This window comes from Heptranchias perlo, chromosome 31, assembly GCF_035084215.1.
Source record: "Heptranchias perlo isolate sHepPer1 chromosome 31, sHepPer1.hap1, whole genome shotgun sequence".
Lineage (NCBI taxonomy): Eukaryota > Metazoa > Chordata > Chondrichthyes > Hexanchiformes > Hexanchidae > Heptranchias > Heptranchias perlo.
The window spans coordinates 26,431,611-26,451,122 of NC_090355.1; the positions used below are offsets into that span (position 1 = coordinate 26,431,611).

At 42.1% G+C, this 19,512-nt stretch overlaps 1 protein-coding gene across 2 annotated transcripts in view; it reads left to right on the top strand.

The window, feature by feature from the left end:
- ak8 (adenylate kinase 8) overlaps nucleotides 1-16,601 on the top strand; it is a 112,144-nt gene extending 95,543 nt beyond the window's left edge. For both annotated transcript variants that reach the window (XM_067969774.1, XM_067969775.1), the window contains one exon: nucleotides 15,787-16,601. In XM_067969774.1, the coding sequence (XP_067825875.1) occupies nucleotides 15,787-16,033 (247 nt within the window). In that variant the 3' untranslated portion in view covers nucleotides 16,034-16,601. The remainder of the gene's footprint in view (nucleotides 1-15,786) is intronic.
- Nucleotides 16,602-19,512: the final 2,911 nt, after the last annotated feature.

A 19,512-nucleotide genomic window follows, 5' to 3' on the forward strand; every position in this document is an offset into this window, starting at 1 on the left:
TAATTAAATAATCTCTGTGTAAATTAACCAATGGCTGAAATGCATATGTGTATGTGACGATCTCAAATATGCTGACATTAGGAAAGGAAAAGACTTGTATTTATAACGCACCTTATTGCATCTCAAACTACTTCACATACAAGATTTGCTTACAAGTATAGCAATTGTTGTTATGCAGGCAAAATTGGCAACCATTTTGCATACAGCAAGGCCCTTCAAACAGGAATGACTATCAGTTTTTTTTGCTGTTGGTTGAGGGAGGAATGTTAGCCACGATACCAAGTGAACTCCCTGCTCTTCAAATAAGGTCATGGGATCTTTAATGCAACCCACTGTAATAGGCAGACGGTGCCTCAGCTTAACACCTCACCCAAAGGACCTCACCTCCATAATGCAGTACTCCACTAAATTATGTGGTCTTGAAGTGGGGCTTCACCTCACAACCTTCTGACTCAGAGGTGAGAGTGCTATCACCAAATCAAGCTCTTACATTCAGATCAGGTTCCCTGAACCTTGACATAATAACACTGTCATCAGCAAAGGCAAAAAGATACACCAAAACTTCAAATTAAGAAAAGATCAATAATGAGACAGTAGCAAGCAATAAGCTGTTGCCTGTTTAATCGTCTGTGACCGTACAGTTCCTAAGTTACTTATAATTATAGTAATCTATCTGTAACTGATTGTTTCTGAGGACATAATCTAAAAATACATCATTATGTAGTTAGGAGGAGATTTCAGTCGGGGAAGTTGGGAAGATGGGACTGAAAGCCGATAAATCCCCAGGGCCTGATAATCTGCATCCCAGAATACTAAAAGAGGTAGCCATGGTAATAGTGGATGCATTGGTTGTTATCTTCCAAAATTCTATAGGTTATGGAACAGTTCCTGCAGATTGGAGGGTGGCAAATGTAACCCCACTATTTAAAAAAGGAGGGAGAGAGAAAACAGGGAACTACAGACCGGTTAGCCGAACATCAATAGTAGGAAAATGCTAGAGTCTATTATAAAGGATGTGATAACAGGACACTTAGAAAATATCAATGGGATTAGACAAAGTCAACATGGATTTATGAAAGGGAAATAATGTTTGACAAACCTACTGGAGTTTTTTGAGGATGTAACTGGTAGAATAGATAAGGGAGAACCAGTGGATGTGGTTTATTTGGATTTTCAGAAGGCCTTTGATAAAGTCCTACATAAGAGGTTAGTGTGCAAAATTAAAGCACATGGGATTGGTGGTAGTATACTGGCATGGATTGAAAATTGGTTAACAGACAGGAAGCAGAGAGTAGGAATAAATGTGTCTTTTTCGGAGTGGCAGGCAGTGACTAGTGGGGATCGGTGCTTGGGCCCCAGTTATTCACAATATACATCAATGATTTGGATGAGGGAACCAAATGTAATATTTCCAAGTTTGCTGACAACACAAAACTAGGTGGGATTGTGAGTTGTGAGGAGGATGCAAAGAGGCTTCAAGACGATTTAGACAAGTTGAGTGAGTGGGCAAATACATGGCAGATGCAGTATAATGTGGATAAATGTGAAGTTATCCACTTCGGAAGGAAAAACAGAAAGGCAGCGTATTATTTAAATGGTGATAGATTGGGAAATGTTGATGTACAAAGGGATCTGGGTGTCCTTGTACACCAGTCACTGAAAGCAAACATGCAGGTGCAGCAAGCAGTTAGGAAGGCGAATGGTATGTTGGCCTTCATTGCAAGAGGATTTGAGTACAGGAGCAAGGATGTCTTACTACAGTTATACAGGGCCTTGGTGAGACCACACCTGGAGTATTGTGTGCAGTTTTTGTCTCCTTACCTAAGAAAGGATATTCTTGCCATAGAGGGAGTGCAGCGAAGTTTCGCCAGACTGATTCCTGGGATGGAAGGACTGTCGTATGAGGAGAGATTGGGTTGACTCAGCCTGTATTCACTCGAGTTTAGAAGAATGAGAGGGGATCTCATTGAAACATATAAAATTCTGACAGGGCTAGACAGACTGGATGCAGGGAAGATGTTTCCCCTGGTTGGGGGGTCCAGAACGAGGGGTCACAGTCTCAGGATACGGGGTAGGACATTTGGGACTGAGATGAGGAGAAATTTCTTGACTCAGAGGGTGGTGAACCTGTGGAATTCTCTACCACAGAAGGCTGTGGAGGCCAAGTCACTGAATATATTTAAGAAGGAGCTAGATAGATTTCTAGACACAAAAGGCATCAAGGGGTATGGGGATAGAGTGGAAATATGGTATTGAGATAGAGGATCAGCCATGATCATATTGAATGGCGGAGCAGGCTCGAAGGGTCGAATGGCCTACTCCTGCTCCTATTTTCTATGTTTCTATGTTAAGTCCGGGGCAGGGGAAGCCCATGGTTTCCTTTTGGGACCCGGAGGAACGCTCACTCCTCCTGGCCCTCAAGGAAACCATTAACATTGTAAAAAAACTTACTTTGCTGGGCCTCTTCTGGCCCTGGCTCCATCTGCCGGCAGCTTTTCCCAGCGTGTTCCACACGCTGCACAACTTGCACATCCCGGGATTATAATCACGTTGGGTCCAAATGACATCATATGACTCCAACTTTTGAATATTTATTAGTTTCTCTTTTGATAAAATTAAATATAGAAATTCAGACCAGATAATAGCCCTTCTCAAATGAATATCTTCTAGCCCTGCAACAAAATGATTGTTCAGTAGCTGATCAGTTTCCTTGAGCCAACTTAAAGTTTGTGAACCATTAACCTGTATCAACAACAAAACCAACTTGCATTTATATAGCATCTTTAATGTAGTAAAACGTCCTAAGGCGCTTCACAGGAGCGATTATCAAACAAAATTTGGCACCGAGCCACATAAGGAGATATTAGGACAGGTAACCAAAAGCTTGGTCAAAGAGAGAGGTTTTAAGGAGGAGAGAGAGATGGAGAGGTTTAGGGAGGGAATTCCAGAGCTTAGGGCCTAGGCAGCTGAAGGCACAGCTGCCAATGGTGGAGCAATTAAAATCGGGGATGCACAAGAGGCAAGAATTGGAGGAGCGCAGATCTCTAGGGTTGTAGGGCTAGAGGACGTCACAGAGATGACAAATGGTGGGGTTGAGGGAGGTGGTGATGAGGTAGAGATGAGTGTCGTCAGCATACATGTGGAACCTTGACTTTGTGTTTTCGGGTAGGAGGGGGCCAAGGATAGATCCTTGAAGGACTCCAGAGGTAACGTGCGGGAAAGGGAAGAGAAGCCATTGCAGGCAATTCTCTGGCGATTACTGGATAGATAAGAATGGAACCAAGTGAGCGCAGTCCCACCCAGCTGGACGATGGAGGAGAGGCGTTGGAGGAGGATGGTGTGGTCAACTGTGTCAAAGGCTGCAGACAGGTCGAGAAGGATGAGGAGGGATAGTTTACCATGGTCACAGTCACATAGGATGTCATTTGTGACTTTGATAAAGGCCGTTCCAGTACTGTGGCAGGGACGGAAAGCTGATTGGAGGGATTCAAACTTGGAGTTGTGGGAAAGATGAGCACAGATTTGGGAGGTGAAGGACTTTGGAGAGAAAAGGGATGTTGGAGATGGGACGATAGTTTGCAAGGACAGAGGGATCAAGGGTGGGTTTTTTCAGGAAGGGGGTGATAACAGTAGATTTGAAGGGGAGGGGAACCATTAACAATATCAGCTAACGTTGGAGCCAGGAAGGGAAGTTATGTGGTCAGCAGTTTAGTGGGAATAGGGTCGTGGGAGCTGGAGGTGGGTCTCACGGTCAAGATGAACTAGGAGAGGGTATGAGGGGAGATGGAAGAGAAACTAGAGAAAGATGCAAGTTCAGGGCTAGGGCTAGGGCAGGGGGAACCGTAGGGGAAGTTTGGCTTATTGGGCTAGTGGAAGGGAGGGAAGTGGCAGAGGCAGCTGAACGGATTGTCTCAATCTTAGTGACAAAGTAGTCTAAAAGCTCCTCGCACTTCTTGTTGGAGGTGAGGGTGGAGGAGGCAGGGGAGAAAGATTTAAGAAGGCGGTTTGTAGTGGAGAAGAGAAGCCGGGGGCTATCTTTGTATCCCAGGATGATCTTGGAATAGTGAGCAGCTTTGGCAGTGGAGAGCAGGACCCGATAGTGCTTTATGTGGTCCAGCCAGATCTGGAGATGAATGGCTAAACCAGTTGTCCGCCATAAAAGTTCAAGTCTGCGTCCCTTGGACTTAAGGAAGTGGAGATGAGGGCCGTACCAGGGGGAATGAGCAGGGTGAGAGAGAGTAATAGTTTTAATGGGGATAAGGGCATCAAAGATGGAGGTGAGGGTGTGATTGAGCAGATTGGTAGCTGGAGAAATATTGTGGTGAACGGAGGGCTAAAGGCTAGACAGTTGGGAATTTGCAAGTGCCGTTGTAAGTGACTTGGGGGAGAGTTTTTTCCAGGGGTGAACACAGAAGGAAGTGGGATTGGGAGGGGGAAGAGGGATGTGGTGGAGAGGGAAACAAGGAAGTGATCAGAGATGGCCTTATCCGTGATTGACACAGTGGGAGTAGAAAGGCCACATAAGATGGCAAGGTCGAGGGGGTGGCCATGAATATGGGTAGAGAAGTTTAAACGGAAGGAGAGATTAAGGGAGGATAGGAGGGCAATGAACTCAGGAGAGAGAGCATGATGAGTTGAGATGGAGGTTGAAATCACTGAGGATGAGAAGTCGCTCAGTGCAGAGGCTGTCGGAGGAAAGCTGTGAAGATATCTCAGTGAGAAACTTGGTGTGGTATTTGGGTGAGTGGCAGAGAACGAGGATTTTAAAGGAGAGGCAAGTGGGGTGGAACAAGGTGAGATGCTCAAAGGAGGAGAAGGTGCCAGAGGGACAGACCAAGGTGTGATTTGGTGATAAGGGCCACACTGCCACCGCAGCGGTCTGGGCGGGAAAAGATATAGCCAGGCGGGGAGGCTTCATTAAGGGGGGGAAGGTGTCACCACCCATCAGCCAGGTTTCCGTCAGGGCCATGATATCAATGCAATCATCCACAATAAGCTCGTGGATAGCAAGGGCCTTGTTCACAAGTGAATGGACATACTGGAGGGAGCTGCGGAGAGGTGCGGTGATAGCTGATCCGCTGGCAGAGTCCACAGGGCCAGCGCTGGGAGGGGTGAGTGGGACGGGAAGAAGATTGGCAAGATTAACCCCCAACGGGTGTGCTGGGCGGGAAGGTCGGTGAGAGAGTAGAATGGGGCAGTTGGAGTTGCTGCTTGTAAGGAGGCGGTGAAGAGTGCCTCGATGGGCCCTTTGGCGGATGCCAAGAGAGGCACAGAGGGAAACTGTAGACTCACCTCATTGATTCTCATTCACTCTACTTTTTGTGAAAAGTGGACCAGAATTTAGATCAAGATAGTATTATCATAGAGTTCTTCCGTATTAAATATCCAATATCTTTTTGTTCTTTACTTTGTGCCATTAGAGTTTCCCTTTCTTTGCTTTCCCTTTGAAATCTTATAACCACAATTTGTATTTTATACCACCTGATCTTTAATTGTAGGTTTGTAAATGCTTCACTGAGGCTCTCTAAATTTACAAATGTACAATGCCCTGGCAGATGGAGAAGAATTCTCAAGTACTCTAAATCCTGACTTCTGATAAGGGGCAAATTGTTCCTAACTTAGAAATTCCAGATGCAAAATTCAGTCTTTATTCTCTGCTCCTCCAGTCCATTTTCTCCTCCTTTCAATCAGTAACACCGTGCAGAAAGTACGTTTTGCCTAGATATTTGCAACCTGAAGAGTAATCATTTAAAGTTAGATCTTCGCTTATAGGCCCACTTTTTTGTTCCTCCAGTCTCTGCAATATTGTGATATTCCCCACAGTCAGATAACCTGCCCACACTTAACACATGAAGAGAGGCTTTTTGGGTAACATACACAGGGCTGCCACAAACCACAGAAGCTTACTGCAGCCTTCAGGAGGAGTAACCGGGGTGGGGTTGGGGGATGGCACTGGGTCAGCTTGTGGATATGCTCACAAATCCAGGTGATGTGTCATAAGCAGCCCACAGAGGGCAGCAGATATATTAAGTCGTTCCTTCTGACGTAATTAGTAGAGGAATATTGCACAATGGCCTAGAAATTCGAGAACGGCCAAAAATGGTAACAATCCCTGTGCCTGAATGGATAGGCCCGAGGCGCAGGTAGTATTGGGCCTCGGGCCTCATTATCATTGAACCGGTGAGCTGTGGACACCTAATGAGCATCCCTAGGTAGCTTGCCGGAGAAGAGCAACAACAGCAGCAGCCCTCGGATATGTCATTAAAGGCGACCAGTAGAGGAGGATTGGGAGAGGTGCATCGGTGGCCGGGATCGGGGGAGAGGGTAGCAGTGGCCAGGATTGAGAGGGAGGGTGGCGGCAGTGATCGGGGGGTTGAGATCATGATGGGGAGGGGGAGTGGTGGCCGGCTCCGCTTTCAGGTAAGTATTTTTTAAAATCTTACCTTTTTGGTACGGGCCTGCAGCGGTCCCTTTAAGGACCGCCTGTTGGGCCACATTTGTTAGGCCAGGTTTTCCTGACCGCAGCCACAGCCATTGTTGGCACCTCAGGGCAACCCAATATGGTGGTCTCAAGCAGGCATTAGGCCCCTTATTTGAATATGTAAAGGCCTACTGCCTGTTTTTTGCTCATACCAATATAGTGCGCAGCGCACTACCGATTCGTGATGAGTGTGCGCTTCCTGCCCGCCATATTGGAGGCTTAGGAGGCCGTTTAGCGCCCTAAACCAGGAAGACAATAGTACAGAGGAATAAGAGTAGAGAAATTAGCAATGAGAGTACTGATATTTAATGTTGTCTGTCCAGATTAATATTTGATATATCTGTGCCAAAACTTTTTGATATGTTGAATCTAAACTTTTTCGCTTGCCCTTAACGTTTGTCAGACTGGCAGACCTTGCTTCTGCCTGATGTCATCTTCAACCCCTCCCATTTCTCAGCCCCATTCCTTGCATTGGTCCAATGTCTCAAACCTTACTTAATTTGCATCTCAATCAACTCCTGCAGTCCCCATCTGCCAGCCTGCTACCTTTTTTCCTTGCCTGTTATCTGTCCAGATTAGTGAAATCGGTTTGCTCTCTAGATGCTGCTACGTTCTCTGCGTTGGCCACTGTGCTGCTGCTCCCCCTTAACATTGCTTTCACAGAAGAAAGCAATGTCGGATATCTTGATATACTCTGTGCCAGTGAAGGAAATTCCCTATTTTCCTTAGATGCTGTCTCGCTGTGGGGCAGAATCCTGCATATGGGACTGAAAAAGTGTGGCAGCTGTGATGAAGGGTGTTGGAGAGATGGGGAAGGACAGAAGCAGGAAATGGGTTTGATGCTGATATTGGGTAGGGGGGAGGGAACATGACGCTGCAGACTGTTTGAAAGTGGAGAGGAGAGTAGATTTCACAGACATGTAGAGAAGGAAAGACCTCAGAACCATAGATCTCAAAGGCATGGAGAAGGTGGAAAGGGAGATAAAAATGATCTGCCCTAATGAAATCACATTGTTCTTAAAATTTGTGGAAAAGTGTCATTTGCTTTTTAGCAAGAGATTGGGAAAGGGAATTCAGAGGGTTATCAGCCAGAAAGGAGAAAAAGGGCTTGTCAAAACAAGTGGACAAACTCCAGTTGCTTACCAGCATAATCTTTGTGCCAGTATGATGTGAGTACCTGCTCACATTAAGTCCTGCTTATTGGTTATTGAATATGTAGACAAAAATATTTTGAACTGCAATTTAGGTGTTAATTGTTTTAAGGGGGACAGATTGCTCTTGTCAAGATAGGTCTTTTACTTTTGGTCTTGTGAATAAAAAATGGGTTTTCAGCTTCAGAAATTGTTGCAGATTGCTGACTCTTTTTCACTCATTGATTGATGCCATATATCATACAGTGGTTTCCCTCCTTTTTGTGGGAAGGTTTATTTGGGGGCAGATGAGGAACAACGACGAGAAACCCCTTTAAGAGCCACCATCAACTCCTTCACTCGCAAAGGCAGGAATCCTCCTCCCACCTTTCCATACAATTAGATCCATCCCGCAATCAATATAAAGAGAATCCTTCCGCTCAAATCTTCAGTGTACACACCCAAACTTGTTTTTCCTGTTCATCTACATTAAACAAAAACACAAATAGAACAATGAACGCATTCCGATAGTGATTTATTAATAAATGTTGGGTGTGTATATGTCTAACACGGTGTTTCCCTTTTACTCATTTTCTCCATGGTGGTGGTGTGGATGCATGTCTACCTATCCTAGTACTCTTGGTAAGTGAACTCCTACTGACAGGAGACAGGGAGGGATGGGCGTATGCTGTGTCCCCAGAACGTGGTGCTGGGTACGAGATAGCCCTTGATCCCCACGAGCATGGATCCTGGATGGTGTTCCTACAGGCTGTGAACTCTCCACAAATGCAGTGGTAACCTGACGCAGGTTATCAAGGGATGGAATTTTAAAACCAAGGAAGACCACATGTACCAAGGCAGGCTTCAGTCAGGAGCACGCTTAAAGTATTATTAGCAAAATCTTTAGGTACCTTAATTTTGAAGACTAAATACAATGAGGAGGAGCCAAACCACTCACTCAGTTTCTTTCCAGGATACTCTGGGCCTGTAAACAAGGATTCTGCCAATTTTGCCTCCTGTTGCTCTGTGTCCCTTTAAGCAGCCTTGTCCTTTAAGGTCCGAAGCGTATCTGAAACTCTTGTCACCTGGCTCTCTCCATCAATTGTGCTTCTCCATGTACATTCATAGTCTGCTCTCTCTATTCTAATGAGTGCCTCCAGGAAATCCAGGCACTCCAGTTGTGCCCCAGGCACAGCACATTTCCGGTATGCTGTACACACGCTGCACCTGAACAACGCCTGCCCAGGAAAATCAGCCCTTGTAACTGAGCTGTAGACAATGCCACGGGAGGTCAGCAAGCATTATTAAATTATAACTATCAACAAACTGGAAACCTTTTATAAAAAGCAAGAATACAGAAAATATTCATCCCTCACTAGATCTTTAAACTATATATTGCCGATCTGGGGCATCAGTGGGTGTATTTCTAGAAGTTGCTATTTTCATACCTTCTAGGACTCTTGCCTGTTATAAGCTGATTTTCAGGGCAGGGTTTGTGATTTAGAGACTCAGATAGACATCAAAAATATTGCAGGCAATTCTGTGGAACGCACTGGGTCTAAGGCTACAATCTTTTCATAGATTCTTTTATCCCCATTGCTGACTGGCTCAGTGCCATATCAGTAGAATTCTGTACCAATCCCACCATAACAAATGCTGGAGAAAAAGCATAAACGGATTTCTGCCGAAGTTATGGCAGGAAATGGAGAAAACCCCAGCGGAATTTCCAGGCGTATATGTTTGCTATACATATGAATTTGATGAACAAAACCAGCTCATGACAACCATGATGGAAGATGACTTGGAATGGCAGGCAACTCCACAGTACTGATGAGGTGAAATGATCACTTCATGAACTTTTAATTTTGTTTAGTGTCTAATTTCAATCTGGAAAATAGCTCCATGGGTTGAATGGCAGCTTCATTCACAGACCATCAGAAAACAGAGAAAGCGAAACGCTGACTGATTCCTTTGCATAATTTGTAAATTAAACTGCCAGTCAAACTATGCCATTTTCTAGATTGAAGTCAGATACTGAACAAAATGGAAAAATACATGTGCTAGATTCTTTTAATGGATCTCACCTTGAAATATGTTACAGCTGTAAAACTTTAATGCAGATACTTGGGTGGAGGGGGCCAGAGGGATAGGGGAAAGGGTGCATAGGTTACTAAATATCAGCAAATAAAGCGCAGCTTCTTTGAGGGTTAATGTACACTATGGCTGGAGTGCCAGTCAACTGGATCCCCTTTCGCACCAATTTTAAACTTGTGTAGTGTAAATCTGCAGTTAAGGCCCAACCTGACTCCAGAACAAATTGATATGCCCGAAGTCCTGATGTGTGCTCTGGTGGGCAAAGCTGTACATCAATAGCGCAAATTCATAAAATCTAACATTCTAAGCATACTAAAGTGGTCATTTTCCCAGTTAGGTATCCCAGCCTTGCCTGCTGTCAGTGTATATCAGAGGCTCAGGAGTGCACGGCCCATCATTTTCCAGCCTTTAATGGGATCCCCACTGGGAGCACAAACTCAGAAAATTACCCCCTATGTGCTAACAACAAAGACAGGGTTCCTAGCTCAGGGCCAGGAAGCAACTGTTGGGAAAGTTCTTGGGTCGTGGAGTGGGGAGCCTGATGAAAACTTATAGCATTCATTTCCCTGTACCCTTCTCTCCCCCTAAATTTTTGACACATCTCAGCTGCCCAACACTAGCGTTCACTTCAGTCCTCTCAGAATCTCAGACTTCCCCCAGCCCAGTCCTTCCCACTCTGCAATACTCCCCCTCCCCCACCCAATTTTCTAGATTCCGTGAGCCTCTACCAATAGTCCCGCATCTTAGCATTCCCTTCCAAATTCCAGCTCCACATTGGCTGCTCCAAAACCCTACCATCCCACTTCCATTGTTCCCAGACTTCAGGACCCATTTTGTGTTGCTTCAGGACCCATTTTGTGTTGCTTTAAGACCCCTGACCCCCTTCCAAAGTTCCTAGACCACGTAATTGCTCCTTGCTGTTCCTGCCTCTGATCTGCCTTTCAGTACAGTCATCCAGCAACCCTGCTTCCCCAAAGCTCCTTACCCTGCCACCCCTATCCCAACGATCCTACATCCAAGACCAGTGCTATATCCCAGCAACCTTTTTCATTACTTTCACACTTCCAGCTCACCACTCCCAGTCCCCATACTACTACCAGACCTCGGAAACCCCTCTCCCCAGTACTCCCCACACTCCTCCATGCCTCTCACACACAATGTCAGGATATAAATATCCCCTATACTTATGTTGTTTCTACGTTCAGAGAAGCTGTTACCTTTGATCCTACTGTGTCTTGTTAATCTTCGGAGTTTGTAAATTGTTTTGCCATTAGATCTGCCCTGTGGCATTACTGGGATTCTGGGAAAGATCACAAACTTGAGGGCAAGGCATATTCTGCACATGGCTGTTCATACAGGATGCCTCAGTTAGCTCCTAAATGAAATTAAAGAGAAGTACCACAGCCACAGGTGCAGTAATATTCCACGAATAACAAGCAATACACAAATAAAACTGAATAATTCACTACATAAGAAAAGATTTCCTCCTTACTTCAGGACATAATAAAATTAGGCATTCTATTCTTAATTTATAATATTGCCCTGCAGACAGGACACACATACTGCTTCAAAAAGGGCTAGACAACAAGTTAATAAAGCATTGGAGCACATGACAGTATAAACCATTAAACACTTCCACACACTGTATCATCCTGCAGACTTTATGGCTGTATTTACGTTACTATTAGAACAGCACAGGCTGTTTCCACTAGCGATGACTAATCGAGATGTCTCCTGCAATGTCACAAGACAGTCGCATACGGTTGGTAATTGACATCGTGTTGATGCTCAGAAATTGTGTCATGTTGTACTCTTTAATGATGCAAGTTATTTGCAAGCAAGCTAGCAAATGTAAAGTGCAGGGTCTTTAAAATTGGAAGTGTTTCGACTGAGTTGTGATAGAATTGAAGATACTATAAAGGAACCAGCAGAAGACTTAACAGTGTCTTTCAGTCACTCTTGTTTCATGCTTTAAGGCTGACGGTAAGGGACACCTTGACGACAGACATCTTGTGTAGAATTCTCGCTGATAAGGCATTATTAAGTCTGAATTTGTTTCCCCTTCCTAGCCCAGTGGTAGTGACCCTTCTGCCACCGCAGCTGAGATCAGTACAGACTGGGGCCAAACCTGGCCTGTCTGGATCAGTTCCTCACCCAGCAGTGCACTTACCAACTGAATTCCATGGTCAGAGGTCAAACATGGGCCATGCCCAAATCTAACCAGTACACCACCACAGACTATCAAAAAATAGTTATTTCTGGATCATTTGGTACCTTTAACATGGATTTAGATCAATATGTGTCAAGAAAGGGATTGCAGATTACAGTTATTAATGATCTGGAAAAAAGGGAATCAAATAACTTTAAAATGAGAAGCGTGTGCCTTTACCAAGAAAATAAAGCTTTTGTTACCTATCAGTATTTTCTGGCTTATCTCATTGTAATGAAGAGGCTGATGGTGTCGCAGCCCAGTTTTCACTCCCACACAAACCTAATTATAAGCAAGTTTCTCCAGTTCTTAGCCAAACTGCTAAATATAGTGGAGAGTGCTATTTCAGGTGAAGTCAAATCATCAGTGAACCAGCTTTCTCGACTCCCTAAAAGGTCTGATTCCAGTGAATACATAATACTGTTGATAACCATCATGATAAAATCTTTGGTATAATAAGAACATAAAAAACAGGAACAGGAGTAGGTCATATGGTCCCTCGAGCCTGCTCCGCCATTCAATAAGATCATGGCTGATCTTCTACCTCAACTCCCCTTTCCTGCCCTATCCCCATATGCCTTGAATCCCTTAGTGTCCAAAAATCTATCGATCTCAGTCTTGAATATACTCAACGACTCATTATCCACAACCCTCTGGGGTAGAGAATTCCAAAGATTCACAACCCTCTGAGTGAAGAAATTTTTCCTCATCTCGGTCCTAAATGGCTGACCCCTTATCTTGAGACTATGACCCCTAGTTCTAGATTCTCCAACCGGGGGAAACAGCCTCTCAGCATCTACCCTGTCAAGCCCTCTCAAAATCTATATGTTTCAATGAGATCACCTCATTCTTCTAAACTCCAGAGAGTATAGGCCCATTCTACACAATCTCTCCTCATAGGACAACCCTCTCATCCCAGGAATCAATCTAGTGAACCTTCGTTGCACCCCCTTTAAGGCAAGTATATCCTTCCTTAGGTAAGGAGACCAAAACTGTACACAGTACTTCAGGTGTGGTCTCACCAGAGCCATATACAATTGCAGCAAGACCTCCTTACTCTTATACTCCAATCCCCTTTCAATAAAGGCCAACATACCATTTGCCTTCCTAATTACTTGCTGTAACTGCAGGTTAACTTTTTGTGATTCGTGTACAAGGACACCCAAATCCTTCTGAACACCAACATTTCTTAGTTTCTCACCTTTTAAAAAATGTTCTGTTTTTCTATTCTTCCTACCAAAGTGGATAATTTCACATTTCCTAACATTATACTCCATCTGCCACCTTCTCGCCCACTTACTTAACCTATCCATATCCCTTTGCAGCCTCTTTGAATCCTCCTCACAGCTTACTTTCGCTTTGTATCGTCAGCAAACTTGGATACAATACACTTGGTCCCCTTATCTAAGTCATTAATATAGATTGTAAACAGCTGAGGCCCAAGCACTGATCCTTGCAGCACCCCACTAGCTACAACCTGCCAACCCAAAAATAACCCGTTTATTCCTACTCTTTGTTTTCTATCCGTTAACCAATCGTCAATCCATGCCTCTATGCCTGGCCTCATCTTTTGTAGGAGTGTAGAAAATGGAGAGCAAATAAGATGTTAAACTGAGACCTTGTTGGCATGCTGTGGTGGCATTGAAGGTCCTATGGCACTACTTGAAAAAAAAATTAGAGGATTTTCTTGCTATCTTAGCCAACATTTGGCCCTCAACCAATGCCATCAAAAAAAGATCAACTGGCCATTCATCTAATTTCCTGTTTGTGGGATCTTGCTACATGCAAAATGGCTGGTGTGTTTGCCTGTCTAATTTGTTGTATGTGAAGCACTTTGAGATGTTGCTGAGAGATTTGATAAGATGCTATATAAATGCGTGTGGGGTTTATATCAAGTAAATAAAGAGAAACTGTCCCCATTGGCGGAAGGATCGAGAACCAGAGGACATAGATTTAAGGTGATTGGTAAAAGAACCAAAGGCGACATGAGGAAAAACTTTTTGAGGCAGTGAGTAGTTATGATCTGGAACGCGCTGCCTGAAAGGGTGGTGGAAGCAGATTCAATCATGACTTTCAAAAAGGAATTGGATAAATACTTGAGGAAAAAAAATTGCAGGGCTACAGGGAAAGTGCGGAGGAATGGGAATAACAGGATTGCTCTTACAAAGAGCTAGCACAGGCTCGATGGGCCGAATGGCCTCCTTCTGTGCTGTAACCGTTCTATGATTCTGTTCTTTCCTTATAATAGAGGTAAGAATTGCATTTTCCTTCTCTCAGAAACATTTCTCAGAAACATTTTTCTTCTCTCTATCCCTCAATTTTGGGATTATAAAATTTGGTATTTTATGCTTCCCACATTGGCTTTAGTTTCTACTATGGAATTTTGCCAAAATGCTCTTATTTTTGGTTAGTTTATTTTTAGCAATAATTGAAAATGAAACTGAAAGATAAGATGATGTTTGTGAACAAAAATAAAGCAAAACAGCCCTATTCTTTATTGATTTTGTTATTTTTCTGCAGGTGAATGTTTTCCATTGCAGTTTAAATAATCACTGTGTTTAGGAGTACTAATGTTTCTCTGAAGTAGTTGGATTACAGTGTGACAAAGAGTTTAGTTTAAACACATTATACTTGAAACAGGTGGAGAATAAAATAAATTGAATACATTTTCCATTATTTTCTTTAGTTGATCGAAACCCCCCAAATCTCTGGATGTGGACTGCGAATAGACACCCATTCAATAGACCAATGTCATAAATGACTCCCACTTTTGCATCACAGTAGAATGTTTTTCTGAATGAATGTTCAGCAGGCTCCAGACGGGTACAGTGCTAACTGGCCAGTGGATGCCTTGACTTTTCTCAGTCGTGTTTCAAAGTTTTTCAAAAAATCCTACAGTATTTGCAAATTGGATAAATGTTTAATGCAATTTTATTTCAAAGGCATCAATTAACGTGGGCATTCAATCTTAATATCTACTGATAATGTGCTCTCCGTGTCTTCTGTTACTGCTTTTCTTTTAGGTTTGATTTGTTTTTGTGTTTGATGGAGCCAACTCCAATTACACCACATGATAAATTATTTATAGAAGTACTAATTTTTTGTCAAATATATTTGACAAAACAATAATATACATTAACTAATCAGTCCAGCTCCATTTACTACAGCACAGCTCAGCATGGTGCTCAAGAATTTATGATATTTATTACATTATATATTTAATTAGTCATTGCGAGTATTATCTCAATTTAAATCATTGTCATGTGATTGAGCATAAATATTTGCTATAGATCTGGTTATTATCTCTAATGTGTTATGCATAATTTTAATGTCCTCAAAGTTGTTTTGAATATTCCCTGATAATGTTATGAGATTTATCCCATTGATGTCCCTGTGCTATGGTAGCATTCGATATTTTCAGCACTTTTTCCTAATATTAATGTTTAATTTATTAACTTGTACTTTTATATAACAAATATTATTAAATTTCCCCTTCCTTGTCTGTGAACTACACAACAAAATTATTACATTCTCAAGATATCTTCAGTAAGTTTTCAAATTAGGATGAATTAATTATAAAAGTGATATGTTTTGAAATTTCTGCAGATCCTTTTCCGTAACAGTTCAACCCTATGTCCCGAGTAAGAATATAGAATTAGTGCTAAATTAAAAACTATTTAGGGCTGTTCTACTAATTTCTGATTGGAACCAGATAGAAACTAACCATTACAACCTTGGCTATCAGAAATTGGAAATCCTAATAACATCTGTCTGGGCTTGATTTAAATCCAGGTTATGAAGGTAAGTGGTCAGAGTTCTAACTCCCTGTGATACTGGTTCCTTTGTAATGTAATTATTATTCTGCTTTCTAGATATCACTCCATATACAAACCAGCACCAAGTAGTGAGGTTTACGGTCACTGCAAAATAAATCCCAAGGATTCAGATGAAAATGTACAAACAGCGCTTGAAGTGTATCATGCCAATGTTATTGAGTTGGAGCAATTCTACAACCCTGTCATCCATGTCAATGCAGACCAGGATCCCCACACAGTATTTGAATACATTGAGAGCTGTGTTGTCAATCCTCTACCAAAAGAAACAAATATCTTCATTTGAGTGATATTGTAGATAAGACAGTTGCTGTGATGTATTTCCTACAGTTTATATTCTGCATATTTAAATCCTATTGATAGTCATTTATTTAACAACAAATTTAATTTCAGACTTTCCCCTTAAATACACATTTGGTTTCTATTTTTCTCCTTGCTATCAGATCTTGCCTTACAACAGCCTTAACCATTGGAAATTAAATTACAAATAGCTTGGTAGGAAAAATAGCTATTACATGCTCTTGATCCAAGGATTGCAGCCATTACAATAATGCTATATAAAAGATTCTTAATGAAGATGGTCTAACTCAACCTATGATCTCAGTGATCTTCTAATCATTTACTTGTTGGTAAACTAAGTCTGAGTATTGAACCCGACAGGTTGAACTCTTGAGAAAATATTCTTTCAAGGGTGCAAACTGCAATCACCACCTCTGATCTTGATGCGTTACTCAGGGGGTCTGCAAGGTCATTAGATTTCGATCTGTCCTTTTATTAATATCCTGCATTTTTTGACTTGCAAGCATATTATTTCTGTTGCTGTTTACAAATAAAAATGTTTTCAACAACGTTAATGCTCTGCTTCCGGACCCACCTTATGTTAAAACTCTTCCAGAACCAGATACATAATCAGTCAGCTCTTTATTATGTGGACAACACCGTGATGTTGTAGTACATCAGTAAACAGGACCCAGCCAAGGCCAATCCTAGCCCAGAAAAATTGGGATTCTGTCACTGAAGTTCAAACAGCCTCCAGCTGATGGTTGGTTCTAAAGGTAAATAAAACTGCCGGTCGATGCTTGCATCAGTTGTCGTTACTTTACCAGTTTATTGTAAACTTTTTGCACAACCTACAAGTCAAAATTATATGCACTATTGTTATAAGATCAGGGGAGAGACCAATTATGTGTTAAGTGGCATTAGTACTGACTCAGTTGAGTGATCTGTGGTAACAATTAGCCAATGACAGACTACATGTGCAAGATATGGTGTCCATCACATAAAATTATGCTTTCAACTTATGGTGAGAAGACTCATGTCCCTCTTTGCATATTTAAGAGACCTGGGCCTTTACTGCCGAAAGATTTGATATCTGATTGAAACCCTTTTCTGTGTAACATCCACTACAGACCTACTTACTTGCAATCTTCATTTCCAGTTTCTGCTGTATGCACCGTTATAGTTCAGGCTCTCTTCAGATACTTTTAATTTTTGCTAATATTGTGCAAGCATGCATTTCCTATGAACTGAAACTTAACCTTGTGTGAAAAGTACCTTAAGATACTGGGCATCTGGTGAACAATGAACGCTTATACTATTGAAACAGAATGAGATACCACCATATACTCCTGATTGATGGTAAACACACTGATAAAGCTTTGTCTCTGACTAAAGCTACTTCATGCTTAGTCAGAAATAAGATTAAACAGAAACAAAACTAGTAGAGTAGGTTTAGATAATTTATTCCTGTTTTAAAAAAAAATAAGAGTTCTAAAGCACAGGAGTTCTCTTGTGTAACTTGGTCCATGCCTCTGCGATGACAAGTTTCATGGAGCACCCTACCATCCCCCAGCACATATAACGCAACAATAAAGTAGGATAACACTGAAGCAACCACAACTGATGTCACATTTATTTCCAGATTCAGATACAGAACTATCGATCAAAATCAAATACACACATAATTGCAGAATACCATGTTAACAAACAACGACGCACTGTGCCTGTGATTTTCAGAAACTGTTGATGCTGATGTAATATCTGCCTGCCTTTGTTATACAAACACACTGCCTCTATATCTGATCAACTACCAGATCAAACTATCTGGCCTGCTCTCTTGAAGATAGCATGCTGGTGGCCTCAAAAAAAAAACACAGCCAGTTCAGAAAAATCATTGGCCTATTCGTATGTAATTTAAGAATAAAGGAAGAAACATGTACCATAATTTTGCAATTTATATCCAGATGGTTCTTTGGTCTGTCATGACATACCTTGGAGAAATACAGTCTCCCAACATTGATTTAGGATAGAGATTCATGGAATCATTCTATGCTAAAATACGCATCCCGATATAAACACAGCATATCTTTCTCATTGTGATTCACCAACTTGGAATCCAAGATCACTGAGTGATCAATGTTTGGGAAAAAAAGCTTCACAATCCTGAGGAGTATCAGAATTCTTCTGTGAAAGGTTGAGATCAATAATGGGAAAATCTTTTTGAGGAAGGTCAAGACAATGCTTTGGTATTGAAGCATTTTTATCTCTGATGGATTATTTTTTTGATCACCGGATCAAGTCATTCCATTCAATTCCAAACATCTTGTGGGGTTGCTTACAGTAAATATTTGTTTGGCAGTTGTATGTGTGGGGCCAAATGTCATTTTGAATCCAGTAAATGGCTGACCACCCATTCTAGTTAGGAGATACGGGGACCGTGAGGGCGTGACTTATGTCCCTGTATTTGGGCTGGAATGGGGCGGTAGCACTCAGGAAATTGAGCGGCTGAATTTACCGCCCCATTCCTGCTCGTAATCCGCCTGCCAGCACTTTTGTTGGGGCCTGCACATGAGTGTCCCAGGTGCCCAGCTATTTCATATAGGTGCCTACTTATAATATCCGGGTGAATTCAAGAGATTGGCAGCTTTGGGACTCAAACCTAGAATCGTCTGTGTTCACCAGCTGCTGAATCTTACACTTGTGTAATTTTATATTCAATTACTGGTATTTGCTTTCATTAGTTCCACTAAGGTACTTAAGCAACAATGCAACATAAGGGTAGAAGGTATCAAAGAAACAGAAAATAAATGACATGCGTTTGCTATTTAAATACATGCTGCTTTTATTTATGGAGTTTCTTTCACTGACACTGTGCTGTGCCAGCTGATGATAAAATACATTAAGTAAATATACCAATTATGCAATAAGCTATTCTCTTAATGACAGCACATTTGTAGTAAACCTGCTTTATGCAGTGTCTCCATTTTTTTTCTCCACTTTGGTGAGTACACAGATGAATGCAAACAAGGAGCCGTGCTCTCTGCGACTGCTCCTTTCCATGTTGTACATGCAGACTCAGGTCAGTCAGTGACCCTCTGCGATCCACTGGGAACAAGCACTGAGAACAAGCACTGAGCCGTGGGGCAGCAGAACATGTTAATACTCTTGTTTAACGATCCCTCAGAAATGGAGAACAACAGAGATTGCTCTTCGTTATAACTGTGTACCAAGTCAGCCTAATTACTGCTCTGGGTATTAAAGGCAGACAATCTATAGCAAACGCTTTAATTTCAGAAGCAGTAGTGATTTCCTAAATACAGAAGAGGAATGTTGTTAAAATACCAGGATATTTTTAGGCTGTTACAAATGCCATTTTATGATCCAAAAATATATTTGAAAATTAAAACTAAATCAGAAATGAAATATTAAGAAATAACCTTTTAAAACTACATTATAAAAGGGCTTCAAGAGGTTGACACCACCTGC